Source organism: Leuciscus leuciscus (genome assembly GCF_965113295.1).
Source record: "Leuciscus leuciscus genome assembly, chromosome: 19".
Classification (NCBI taxonomy): domain Eukaryota; kingdom Metazoa; phylum Chordata; class Actinopteri; order Cypriniformes; family Leuciscidae; genus Leuciscus; species Leuciscus leuciscus.
The window spans coordinates 6758874-6773416 of NC_138743.1; the positions used below are offsets into that span (position 1 = coordinate 6758874).

A 14543-nucleotide genomic window follows, 5' to 3' on the forward strand; every position below is an offset into this window, starting at 1 on the left:
CTTCCTGGAGGGGAGATTAATTATATTCTATGTGACTATGCACTAATACTGAGTGGCGCTTCGTTCACTGCAGGAGTGGTAGAGGAGGACCCTTCCCCCTTTTTTTTTGAGGAGGGGGGCAGTGTGCATCAAGCCCCGGTGGCCACAGAACTTGGCCCACCAGTTCCCAGCACTTCCCAGTCCAATGATTCCAAGTCCAGAGTCTCCAGCCATCATGGCCGCCATGCCAGAGTCTCCAGCCGTCATGGATGCTGCACCAGAAGCTACTAAGGCGGTCCCTAGGTGTTTAAGACTGGTTTCCAGTTTGGTGGACCCACTGCTGATGTCTGTGCGAGCAGCTGGCATCCCTGTAGTCCCATCACTTTCATGTCTGGCGGTTCCAGAGTTCCTACCACTGTCGTTTGCACTGCCGGTGACGGCAACAGCCATTCTGTGTGTCTGGGCGTTCAGTTTCTACCGAAGCGGCAGCACCTGATTTAGTTTTGCCTGAGGCGGTGGCATACACTTGTGAACTCTCAGTCTGCCCTGAAACGACCTAGAGGTCGTCCATAAACTCTCAGTCTGTCCTGTCACGACCACAGAGGTCTCCTATGAAATCTCTGCCTGTCTCGTCACGGCCAGTGAGGCCGTTCTGGTCCCTAGTCTTGGCCAAGGAGGCTGAGCGTTATTTCTGGTTTCCGTGTCATGGTTTTGATCTTCTGCTTGTCTCCCTGGATTTCCCTGTTTGCCTGTGTCTTGGACTGTTATTATCTGGATTGTTTGCCCTGTGGTTTTGACTCTATGCTTGTTATATGGATTACAATTGTGAATTACCCTCAGTAAAGCTGAGTTTGGATCTCCAACCCAAGTCTCGGAGCAATTCGCAACGGATACGTTGTAATACTCATGTCATTACACAAATTTGTGTCCTCATAAACCATATACAAGAGCACACACAAACGATTCATCAATTTTGATAATGACAATATTTACCCTCTCTCATGTCGTTCCAAACATATATGCAGTTATTTTTGAGAGAATGCTTTAAAGCAGACAAAAGGCCATGATATTAGAGGTATACTGCCCTAACAAAAGCCAAATTTAGAGCAAATAGATCTTTATTGATTCATGCGCATCCATACTCTCATTTTCTTTATAGTAAAATGGAAGTGACGCACAAAGAAAATATGTTATAGACAGTATACATAAAACGGAAATTGTAACGTGAGCACGCAAAAAAATTGGAAACGTTTCTCATGCACACGCAACATGCCATCTGGTGGTCAAAATAAACAATAGCACCTAAAAAATGGCTGTGTCCCGTTACAGTCCCTAGTTTCACTTAAAGGGTCATGAAACCCTAGACTAAATTTTCTGAGATTTTAACAGAGGTATGTGAGTGGAACATGAAGACAATGTTAGCATCTGTTTGATTTAATTGTAGGGGAAAACTGGTTAATTTAATTTTTTGTTTGTTATTTTCATATTCCGGGATTAAAATCTACATCGTGTCCACGTCACAACACTATAGTACTTCGATGACTCGTCTGTGTCTCATAATTATTCATGAGAATGAGTTTTCTTATCCTATTAGAAGACACTGTCTCTTAAAGGTGCAGTATGTGAGATTGACAGCTAGCGGTTGAAATGGGTACTGCAGACCAAATTCAAAATATTTGACAGAGGAATATTTGCTAAAAAATATTTGAGAGAAATATTTGCTTAAAAATATTTGAGCAACATATTTGAGAGAGGGAACACTCACGCGGGTTCCCAGATTGAGGACACGCAACAGGAACAAGGGCAATTGACAATGGAATGCGAGACTTAGGCCCAATCCCAATTCTATTTTATACCCCTTCGCCTACCCCTTATCCTTGCCCCTTGAAACAGAGTGGCAAGGCGTAGGGGTGAAAATATTCCCCTAAGAAATGGGACACCACTACTACACCGTTACACGTCATTATACGTCGTCGTACATTATAGATGCGCCAATGTTTATCACACACTTCCAAGATGCCGTCGTCAGCTGTAGTCATCTCAATTGCGTGGGTTACTGCTATTTTTTTGCATTTTTCTTCTGAAGTTCGCAGAAAACAACGGAGATGACGATATCTTCAACGCCTAAGTATTTTTGGACTTCAGGAAATGTTACTCGTTGCAGCGCGAAAACGAATGAGCCTCCGGGTTTCCTCAGGTGTCCCTGTTTGATAAAGAACATACAAGACTGGTTAATCATGTTGCAAAAAGCACGAAACTGTGTAAGCACTGTTCGTTTATATCGTGTTCACATATAACCACAAGGAAAAACAATTCGTTCATAGCAGACGTACGGTAAAAGATAAGCCAATTCCCTGCCGCAATTACATTCACCAGTTATCAGACATGAAAATATGTTTCGGGACTATCGTTAACGAACTTCAGCGATTTTTTTGCAAACGTTTCTTTGAAGAACATGACCGTAAATATGAATACAAGATTGAATGTGACAAAGAAAATTATTATTGGCAGCCATGTTGCCTCTGTAGCCGGTGTATGCAGATACATTTCTCATACCCCTTCGTTTGAAGTGTGGTCCCGAAAAATCTTCGTTTCAAGGGCTATCTGGCCCTTCCCCCTACCTACCCCTACCCCTCCCCCTACCTCTCCAACCAAAAAAGAATTGAGACAACCCTACCCCTTCACAGGAACGCACAAAACAGAGGGGTAGGGGAAAGTGTAGGGGTAAGAGGTAGAATTGGGATTGGGCCTTACACTGTAAGTTCATGAGTTGATTTATGATGAGTTGATATCGCGTTTTAATATGCTCCCGTTCATAGAGATTTTTAGATGGGTGCGGAGGCTTTTCAGGTCGGGTAGAATCTGCGATCTTTGACCAAGTTTGTTCGCTGGCTTCCATGGCTGCAATATGTTGTGTGATTCTGCCAACTGGCAACCTGTGGTGGCTAAATACTATTGGGTAAATTCATGACACCACATGGTTTTTTTCCAGCAAAGTGTTTGTTTTTCCCTGCGACGCTGCCATGGCTAGACTCTGGCTATCATCAACAGACACATCAAAATTGTTTGTTTGTAGCAAGCATTTTTCTCGAGAAGTGAATATTTTGTTGTTTAAAAACCTTTATAATGATCAACCTTTATAATGATCATGTTAGCTTATCTATAATGCAAGATGGGCACCGCAGTTCAGAGAATCGGATCTGTTGGAATCTTCTCTCGAAATACATGAAAGTTAGTGGCCGGCGAAGTTGGAGAAGAATAGAGTAAACTTTATAGTTACTTACACAATGTGTTTCTGATATGAATAAAACACATCATCAATTTATAATTGAATGTAAAATAAATGTTTACTAAGCAATCTGGAACGATGCTTTCTGTGTTACAGACAATGAGGTGACAACAGGCGTACTGCCAATTAGAGAAAGCACTGCATTTTTTTCTTCTTTCTTTTGTCCATCATAGAGATAAAGCCATCCAATTGGTGAGAAAAGGGATGTACTATTGGGATTTTGCTTTACTATAAATCTGGTCTCTCAGACGCCATAAGGTGCCTTTGCACCTGAAAAAAAGAGGTACGGGTCTGGGTGGTAAAGTCATGCTATACTGAACTTTGTTTGCAGATAAATATAAAGTAATCTGTGATCATTATTTCATCAAAACCAATTTAAAAGCTTATACTGTCATTATGATTACAGTAGTATAGGACAACAGTAATATTTGAAATACACAATAAGCTTAAATGTTTGCTAGTGTTGGCAGCTAACCTTTTTCTTTACTACAGATCGGTGAATCTGAATTGTGTAAATGGATGCGCAAATCAACATCAGCCAATATGGAATCCTGGAAAAGCCTTTTCTTTGTTATGAGTTTAGTAACACATCTTGTCAGAAGTTTGTCTATCCTTTGGAAACTCGAATATTACTCTACATCCTTTTTAGTGTCTCGTCGATTGTCACAATCATAGGAAACCTGTTGGTGATCGTAACGGTCATTCGTTTCAAGCAGCTTCACACACCAACTAACTACCTCATCCTGTCGCTGGCCGTGGCCGATCTGCTTGTAGGAGGAGTTGTGATGCCTCCCAGCATGCTGCGCTCCATCGAGACGTGCTGGTATCTGGGAGATTTGTTCTGTAAAATACACAGCAGTCTTGATGTGACTTTGTGCACTGCGTCAATTTTAAACCTCTGTATAATTTCTTTAGACAGATATTATGCCATATGTTACCCCTTTCAATATCACAGTAAAATGACATCACTGGCCACACTAGTTATGATTATTATCAGCTGGACTGTTTCAGCTGCTCTGGGGTTTGGCATGATCTTCATGGAGCTGAATATTCTTGGCATTGTAGATTTTTACTATGAGAACATATATTGTGATGGAGGCTGCTTTGTGTTTCAGAGTAAAGCTGGAGCTAGTGTATTCTCATTAATCTGTTTTTATGCTCCCGCTTTTGTCATGCTCTGCATGTATCTGAAAATCTTACATGTGGCTAAAAGGCAGGTGCAGGCCATTCAGAGTGTGAATTCTGAATTAAAAAAAGAGGGAAAAGCCACTAAGACTTTAGCCATCATCATGGGGGCGTTTTTGACTTTCTGGATTCCCTTTTTTCTTTGTAATCTTATAGATCCCTTCATTGGATATTCTGTACCTCCACTGCTGTTTGACTTGTTCCTGTGGGTCGGCTACTATAATTCTACATGTAATCCCATAGTGTACGCCTTCTTTTACACCTGGTTCAGAAATGCATTCAGAATCATTCTATCCAAAAGAGTATTTCAGACTAATTCTTCAAGAACAATGCTGTTTTAATAATGAAACACTCATAAAAATGCATTTCTTGATGTTTCACTTTTTGAGTAGGCCTAGTACATATTGCAATTTAACTGAACCTTTCTCAGAGGAGTGCAAAACAAATCTGTTTTTTAAGACTCTTGTATGTGATTGTTTGTGTCTGCATATGAGTGCTGGATGTCTTTGCATTCAGGGCCCTTCTGAGTCCACCAGTGTTGATCTTTGGCCCTCTCATGGACCCTTATGAATTAAATTCTAATAAAGTGTGTAAAAACTGCAGGGTCAGTGCTAGAATAATAATTAATAACATATAAACTGACCCGTACACATATTTCTAAATGACTGTGCAAACAAATTCAACATGACAGAAGCACCAAGTACATATTTCAGAAAATTATTTTAAAGATGTAAGATGTACAAAACGCGTTTACTAAGGTATTTGTAATATACTTATTGTAGTTTGTCAACTGTAACTATTTCAGGTTATTTAAAACCAAATAACATACTGTATTTCACAAAGATATTTTATTTAAATAATTTGAGTTTCAACTTGCTCAACTAGTTTATTTTGGGGGGTGTTTACGTGATTAGGTATAATTTGTGGTTCTCAGGTAATCAGTGGTTCTCAAATCTATACAAGCCCATCGCTATCTGACATCCAGTCAAGTTAGTACAGCACTCAACTATTGAGCTGATGAGTTGAATCAGCATGATAGAAAAGGGAGATTTCCTATAGGAATGCAATGAGAACCACTGCTTTAATTAATCTGCTGTTACAACAACTCAGACAACACATGCAAATAAACAGTCATTCCACAAAAGGAGTGCCATTTGTGTACCCAACATTTAATGAAGTGCACTATTTACATATTTTGCAAGCTTAATATATTAATCCAAAAACTAATTTCAAACGTATCATATTAAAGAAAAATGCTACAGTTGTTGTGACACGGAATGTAGTTTTAAGAGTTTTCAGGCCAGAATGTGGATGTTTAAACATCATATCTGCAGTTTATTTTAAAAGATAGCGCCTTTCTGAAACTTTGCTCCAAAGTTTTCTGAGTTTTGAGGTTCGGGCGATCACCGCAGTCAGCGCTCATATGCCCCGCCGAGAACAGCCTTATCTCGGCAAGTCTTTCTGACTTTTGCCATGGGCTCTGATGTCTTGGACATGAGATATAACTCATTATAAGTTATAACACAGAGATATAACACACAGAAACTGTGTGTTAGTGGTGGGGATTTTTTAGGGATGCACCGAATCCAGATTTTTGAGGTTCGGCCGAATACCGAATCCACTGTTTAAGATTCGGCCGAATCCAAAACCGAATACCGAATCCTACTCGCATCCTTACTGCTTAGGGTCCTTGCCACCACGAGACAAATCGGCATTGAACATAAAGCTCGACTTCAATCGCCTTCTTTTGGTTGAAAGTACTGCCAAACAAAACTTTTTTTGCTTACGAGTTCCATTTTCAGATTCTTACAGCCTACTACATTCGAACGGTCCTATGTAAACACCTTCACGTAATCAACGGCCGTGTGACGTCGACCAGCGTAGTGCAAGTCTAGGGTTCGGTTTCGGTGGAAAATAAATCTAAGGTTCGGCCGAAACCGAACCCCGTCAAAAAGCCCAGGATTCGGCCGAATCCGAATCTGAATCCTGGATTCGGTGCATCCCTAGGATTTTTCAACAAATACAGTGGAGGTTGCATTCTTACGCCAGTAGGTGGCAACAAGGGACTATCTGTAAAGTGTGTTGTTAGACCATTCAGTCAGTTCAAAAATGCTGATTTATTCAGGGATAAAACAAGGTTTTAAAAAAGGAAACTGCTTGAAGTTTGTACACCAGACATTTCAAATCCCCTTAATGGAAAGGATGCTTTTATCAGTGGATGTTGACATGGCATACTGATTTATTTTCACAAATTTATGACTTGCCCTTGAGAATGAAAGCTTTAAAGAGGTTCGGAAACCAGACAAGAATATAAAATAAGGCACTATTTGAGGGGACACCATTTGTAGTGGTGTCCGAAAACATAGTGGACATCATTGAGTGTACTCATTCAATTCTATGCTCCACAATAACTGCTAAAGAATAACCATAATGCACTGCGAGGGTCATGCTGAATGAATTTCCACATCTCGCCAGAAGATGGCGGCCGAAGGTGAATCATCCATCCATTTTTCAACCACTGGTCCTTTTTAATTGATTAAGAAATTGTTTAATTAAGGTTCATGAATGCTAGTTTCCATGACAACGTTCCAGATAAATAATTTCATTACTACTGGAGCTGCCAGTTTGCTAAGTTTCAAATGATTATTAAACCGCAAGCACAAACTATGCAAACGCAGCAGCCCTACTGGCGCAGTCCGAATTCGTTTACTCATTTTCATTCACTCCTTCAAGTGGACAAATTTAGTGAAGTAATGTAGGGAATAGTGAATATGTATGGGGGCGCTTTCGAACGCAGCTATTGTTTTCTATGCATGTACGCGTACCAGCAGCCCCACATGGCATCTGTCCGCAGCACCCGGATCCAACTCATGATGCTGTTCAAAATCCTGCCGCGACACTATAGTTTTCGATTAAGTTACATTCAATTTGTCTCAAATCGTCATAAATGTACATTCTGACTTCACCCTGTGCTGCAAGATACATTACATTTATTTTTTTGTTATTTTACAGCTTGAATAAAGTCTTAACATGCTGTGAGATGTCCTAGACATGGCGCTGCGCTTCTCGGACAGTTTCTGACCGCCTTTACTCAAATACAGTAATAACTTAACTGAAGCAGTCCAAGCCATCACTGCTAGTTCCAAAGTGACATTTAGAATAAATAACGGAGGCGTGTCATGAGAAACCGGAAATGTGAAAACAGTCCAGAGGGATTTTGTTAAAGGGGTGGTATAATGCCCTTTTCACAAGATGTAAAATAAGTCTTTCATGTCCCCAGAGTGTGTATGTGAAGTTTTAGCTCAAAATACCACACAGATATTTTTACACAGCATGTTAAAGTTGTCACTTTTTGAGGATGAGCAAAAACGCACAGTTTTTGTCTGTTCCTTTAAATGCAAATGAGCTGCTTCTCCCAGCACAGGGGGCGGAGCTTCAAGAGCTCCTGTCCTTTTACCTCACGCAGACATGCACTGGAAATTTCAAAAACTCTTAGCCTTTTATGTTCAAACCGAAGTCAGAAATTTGAAGAGACTCAAGAAGAAGTGACAACATGTAGAAACATTTCTGAATGGTTAGTTGATGAATTTATGTAGCTGATGTGTAGTTATCTTCTAGTCATTGATTAGCATATTCTGTCTTGATAATCTATAAATTGCGTTCCCGGGGGCGGGGTTTATGTAAATTCTAGGGTTGGTGATGTGACTAACCAGGGAGGAATGTTGTGTAGTCCCTACCAGCTGTTTGTTGTAGTCCTTAAAAAGCAATTTTACAAGAAAATATCTTCCTTTGCTTTGAACTTGAGCGTTGTAACTTTGCAGATGTTGTTTATGCTCAAACAGCAAAATTACACACTAACTGAAGTTAGAAAAGTGAAATCATATTCAACCACCCCTTTAAGTTATATAGGCTACTTGTGCCGTCGAAATTCGAACTGTTGTATATAAGCAATATCACACTCGCAATCCTGTGATATGGCTCCAAGCAGATAAAACAGTGTTTAGTAATTTTTCTACTATTTACAAGAAAGTGGCATTGTTGACTCATTAATGCTTTTTGCATTTCTATTTCAAATTTTCCACCACAATAAATTCTGTGTGAAATATCATAGCAAGTACTAACCACCAACTTTTCACTAGCTAAGGTCACTGATCTTATGAATATTTTTTAATCATTTTGTCGCCTACCTGATTTGTCTGGTTACAAGTGAAATAGTATTACTTTATGTAGTTTAGATATTGCCTGAAATCATAATAAAATATAGTTAATGGCAGACATAGCAACAGCCACCATTTCTGATAAGGTGGAACTAAGTATTATGGTGGATGTTTCTAGAAAATGAAGGCTGCTTTGGGTGCTGTTGTTGCTGCTGCTATTTTACAGGTACACATAAAACAAGTGCATTGTAAACTATGATGTATAAAAAGGTATTTTTGTTTTTAATTTTTAATTTCTAAATAGCAACATGCATGGCAGTCCTTTCATGGAATGACTCCTATCAGAAGGTAATTCTTTTTAGTGAATTAACTTTTCTTTTCAGAATAAAAAGCTGTTTAAATGAAATGCAGTTTCAGGGCCTTGTTGATCTTTTGAAAGGCATTTTGTTGACTGTTGGGAAGACTATGTTACCTTGGAAGCTCAAATGTTGTGTGATTTGACAGGAGGGATGTTGTTATGAAACTCTTGTGCTATAAATGTGCAGCACTCAAAATCTGCTTCATGATGTAGTTTTGGTTTATAGAAGGAAAGGTAAGAACATGGATGAGAGTCTGTGAAACAGATTTCATGTAAATTAACTGTATTTATAATTGAATAACTCATAAGATTTTAGTATTATATTTATTCTCCTATATTGGTAATTTAAGTGGCACAGAAACAAAGTGGTTTTAAAGTAGGTTATTTATTTTTATTACATGGTTTTCTTGACTTTATGCAGAAATTGTATGTTCTAAATTTTATGTAATGATCATACATTATTAAAATTTATGTTGCAGGCTGAAATTAAGTTTCCCCTTGTTTTAAACAGTGAAGCTGAATTGTGTAAATGGACGTAGTAATCAGCAGCCAAAATGGAATCCTGGAAAAGTCTTTTCTATGTTATGAGTTTAGTAACACGTCTTGTCCGAAGTTTGTCTATCCTTTGGAAACTCGAATATTACTCTACATCCTTTTTAGTGTCTCGTCGATTGTCACAATCATAGGAAACATGTTGGTGATCATAACGGTCATTCATTTCAAGCAGCTTCACACACCAACTAACTACCTCATCCTGTCGCTGGCCGTGGCCGATCTGCTTGTAGGAGGAGTTGTGATGCCTCCCAGCATGCTGCGCTCCATCGAGACGTGCTGGTATCTGGGAGATTTGTTCTGTAAAATACACAGCAGTCTTGATGTGACTTTGTGCACTGTGTCAATTTTAAACCTCTGTATAATTTCTTTAGACAGATATTATGCCATATGTCACCCCTTTCAATATCACAGTAAAATGACATCACTGGCCACACTTGTTATGATTATTATCTGCTGGACTGTTTCAGCTACTCTGGGGTTTGGCATGATCTTCATGAAGCTTAATATTCTTGGCATTGAAGATTTTTACTATAAGAACATTAAATGTGACGGAAGTTGCACATTGTTTCAGAGCAGAGCATCAGCTACCGCAATGTCATTGGCCTGTTTTTACATTCCCGCTTTTGTCATGCTCTGCATGTATCTGAAAATCTTACATGTGGCTAAAAGGCAGGTGCAGGCCATTCAGAGTGTGAATTCTGAATTAAAAAAAGAAGGAAAAGCCACCAAGACTTTAGCCATCATCATGGGGGTGTTTCTGACTTTCTGGACACCTTTTTTCCTTTGTAATGTTATCGATCCCATCATTGGATATTCTGTACCTCCACTGCTGTTTGACTTGTTCTTTTGGATCGGATATTATAATTCTACATGTAATCCCATAGTGTACGCCTTCTTTTACAGCTGGTTCAGACATGCATTCAGAATCATTCTATCCAAAGCAATATTTCAGACGAATTCTTCAAGAACAACACTGATGTAATAATGAAACAGATCATATGCAATCTCTTGATATCATTTTTTTCTGATTGGTACATAATGCAATTTTCTTTTATTGAATTTTCTATTAGATTTCTTAACTGAACTTTTATACTTAAAGAAATGCAAAACTAATGTGTATTAAGAAAACCAATCCACCAGTGTGGATTTTTGCCTATCTAAATTAGAATAAAGTTTAACCGTGTGAAAAATGCACGGTCAGTGCTATAAAACCTCTCCCCTCCATAAACACACTTTCAACGTAAACTTTAAAAGCACATGAGACAAGATGAAAAAGAATTTGACCCTAATGCCTGGCTCACACTATAGTGTGAGCCAGGCATTAGGGTCAATTTTTTTTTCATCTAAAAAAAAAAACTAAAAACTAATTACCTCCTCAGTTGATTGTATATTTATCATGTGGCAAATTTCCACATACAATTATTACATTAATAAAGCTGTATGTAATCATGTCTGTTGGATGTAATCAAACTATTTCTATCTGAATTATCACAATTACATTGACCTAATGTAATTTTTCTTCAAATCAAACTGAACTGTATTACATTGACCTAATGTAATTTTCTAGAAAATTAAACTTAACTGTATTACAATGACCAGATGTCATTTTCCTTGAAAGTCAAACTTACTGTATTAAATTGAACTAATGTAATTTTCCAGAGTCAATGTAACTTATGTATTACACGGACCAATGTGTTTTTCTAATAGGTCTAACAAAATGTCACAATCTAATGCAATTTTTCTAGAGTAAAATATACACAAATGACAATATTGTGCTGATCTTAGAATTGTTTGTATACATTTTTTTGCAATTATTTTCAGACTGTTGAATGTGCATTCAAGTATATTGTGCAAGTATATAGAGCCTAAGTCCCTCCCCTTCCGGTCGACCACCATGGGACCTTATTTCGGAAAAATATTGTATTGTAGTCAATGGCGAGAGACAACAAATATTTTGATCTCGTTTGAATTGTGCCCTGAATTACACATATGATGTTTGTCAATTTAAAAGATACATTTTAAAGTCAAGAAAGTCGCAGTTTGATGTAAAACTGTTGAGGTATAAGACTGTGAAAATACGTAATTACAAAGACTACAAACCCAAAAGGCGCACATGTTTGGTCATACCTTTTCTCTCAATGAATGAAGCTGACTTTACTGAAGCTAACGTCTGTCATTTTTTCTATAGTCGTACGTTATAATCGTAACATTACGCCGTCTTGCCTGAGTGTTTTGTACCAGACTGCACACATACGAGCAACGGATCGTTGTAAACATTAGTAAACATGGTGACATTCTTTTGTGGGCGGAGCTTAGGTGGAGGCAGAACGATCCCTCTGGCTGCTTCAATAACGTTAGTTAGCAAGTTTTGTTAGCTTGTTTTTTAACAATTACTGGAGAAAATCTGATTTTATCTTAATGTGCAAGGTCACTCACTGTCCAGGACCGCGACTGTTATTTGCAAAAGTTAATTTTAACAGACGGAACCAGATTGGCTGACCTGTACACACTCAGTCAATGGATGGACGATCTGACAGGGTTAACGTTAACGGTACCTCCGGTTGAGTGGCCTGACTTCTACACCTACCCGATATGGCACAAAGGTCTCTGTCTTTGGATCATTGTTTTCAATAATGTGCTTTTTTGTCATTTGTTGTGTATCTTTGGATTATGTTGTGTTGTAAATAAATCCAAACAATTTAAAAGCCATTCTTTTTTAAATCTCCTCATTCTTTGTGCAAGGTTGCTCAGAATGACAGGGCCTGATAGCTCCTAATAGGGCAGTTAGGCTTTGGCTTTCTCAGGTGTGAAAACCATACATATTAATGATGTTTACGCCTCCCGCATAAAGCTTTCTTACACAAAACACGTCTTACAAATTTTAAATTAATATATTGTCTTATCTGAATGAGCAGTCAGGGTGATTTTCACATAGTTTTGGAGCAAATATTCTAGGCTATGTGATACAATTTCAAAAGTCTTGTGAAGAAATAATCAGTATGGGTTTCATGGCCTTATTTCAGTGACAATTTTTTTTGTATTTTTACAAACCACGCATAAATGTCATTATCTCAAAACTACAAACTTTTACATACATGCTGCTGACATATTTTTGTAGCAGAGTTTGTGCTAAATACAGTGTAATCAGACTTAAGCCTTGAAAATGTCACAAGTAACAGAAATAAGCACAAATGTCAGAGCATGTCAGAACACCTCCAGGGCCAGAAAACACCTCAGGGTCGGCAAACGTGCCCGCGCGTTTTGCTGGATTTTCTTCACATTGTAGCACAATAAACTTAAATTACTCCGTAATTTATGGTCATACAGAAAAAAGAAATATAAAAAAAGAATCTGTGAGATGTCTTCTTTTGTATGTGTCCACTTACAATCAAATCAAAACATTGTGCTTTTTTTAAATAAAGAAAATAAACAGGGTGTGCGTTCTGCCTCTCCGTCTTGGTGAACTTTTTTTCTTGAGCACGTCTATAAACTGAAACAAAACTCAGCGAATACTTGTCACACATTTATTTATGAGCCATATGTAGTGTGGTTAAAAAGATGAATATGATTTATGCAATACTAAACAAAATGGTATGTGAGTTTATTGTTGTTTTGTTGGTTAACTGGAGAAAAATTAATTGTAATTCAATAAATGTCCACTAGGGGGAAACCAAAGGCTGCAGGGAGTAGCTGACACATGTTTTGCGTCACAGCAGAGAATGTCTAATAGGAAGAGAATTGGCACTCTCTGGTTACTTCCGGTTTCTGGACTGGCTGCAGTAACACGTCTCTGTCCATGCGGGGGCGCTCGCAGGGGAGTGCAGAATGCATGGAGGTCTATGACGCTAAACCATCAAAATCCACTTTTCTCAGGATATAATTTTTTGTCTAGTAATTTGAATGTTGTATTCGAAAGGAGATGCAAAGAATTTACACATTGCTGGGTGTTAGATTTTTTAGAGTCACTTATTTGCTTTAAAAAGTATTTTAAAATGTCAATGACATCATACACATCGTACGACCAGAGATACTGCTTGACGGCAATCCTTCAGTCGCTTTGGTGCTTTCGCGCTCGGCACTTTATTTTCTCTCGACAACACAGCTGACACAGGTAAATACACGTGCTAGAAGAGTTTTTGTTTTGTTTGTTTCTGGTCCCGCTTCGGATGCCACGATGCTATCAAGCGGTATCTCTGGTCGTAATCAGTCCTCCACTGACCAATCAGCGTTCATTAGCAGAATGCTAGCATGTTATGGGCAACAACAACTCAACCTGTAAGAAATCGAAAGGACATAAGTACTCGTTCATTCAATTTTCGACCTATAACCCATGTTGAACTTGCAAAACCTACAATAAAATCTGAGATTTCTCAACGGCAATCGGGTGAAAGAGACAAATTTAGCCGTCTAGCCCCATAGACTCCCATTCAGTCTGCACTCGCCCGCGATCACCTCCAGTGGAATTCTAATGGAACTGCAACCAAGATCGATACAATGGGGCTAATAGGAAGTGCCAAGGCTCTCCGTAGACGGGCTCTGGTCACAGTCAATACAGCTGGCGCACAGACAACAACGAGTTTGTGTCGTCTCATTTTATTTATGTCTATTTTCCCCTTTTCCAGGTATAGACTATTTATAAATTCATTTCTGTTGTGAGTTAAAACTATACAGTGGTTGTAAAGCTCATTATTTCTCCTGAACATATATGAAAATGTGAGATTTGATGGTTTAATTATCGTGTGTTTGACATGCTAACCATGAGAAAACTGGGGGTTAAACTGAATGTATCTTATGTCCTTATCAAGCAGCAACCTCCCCGTCTCTCTCTTGAAACCAACACGGAAGTGAGTTAAACTGCAATTCATTGACTGGCCGCTTGAGGCTGGTGTCAAAAGTGAGTCAAATCTGTATCTCCCCCATGTTAAAATGCCAAATTTTACAGCAGAAAAAAACGTGTTTACAGCCTGGTGTCTGTATGTGGCTTTGTACAGCTAATTTTGCCCTTCATAACAACTGTGAG

The 14543-nt window shown here is 38.6% G+C and overlaps 2 protein-coding genes across 2 annotated transcripts; both read left to right on the forward strand.

The window, feature by feature from the left end:
* Window positions 1-3783: 3783 nt before the first annotated feature.
* On the forward strand, window positions 3784-4794 carry LOC309482334 (trace amine-associated receptor 1-like; the record flags this gene model as incomplete). The annotated part of the gene is made up of 2 exons (XM_082147684.1): window positions 3784-4111; window positions 4184-4794. The coding sequence occupies 2 exons, from the start codon at window positions 3784-3786 to the stop codon at window positions 4792-4794; spliced, it is 939 nt and encodes a 312-aa protein (XP_082003810.1).
* Window positions 4795-9497: 4703 nt separating this feature from the next.
* On the forward strand, window positions 9498-10505 carry LOC309482335 (trace amine-associated receptor 1-like; the record flags this gene model as incomplete). The annotated part of the gene is made up of 2 exons (XM_082147685.1): window positions 9498-9822; window positions 9895-10505. The coding sequence occupies 2 exons, from the start codon at window positions 9498-9500 to the stop codon at window positions 10503-10505; spliced, it is 936 nt and encodes a 311-aa protein (XP_082003811.1).
* Between the last annotated feature and the right edge of the window lie 4038 nt (window positions 10506-14543).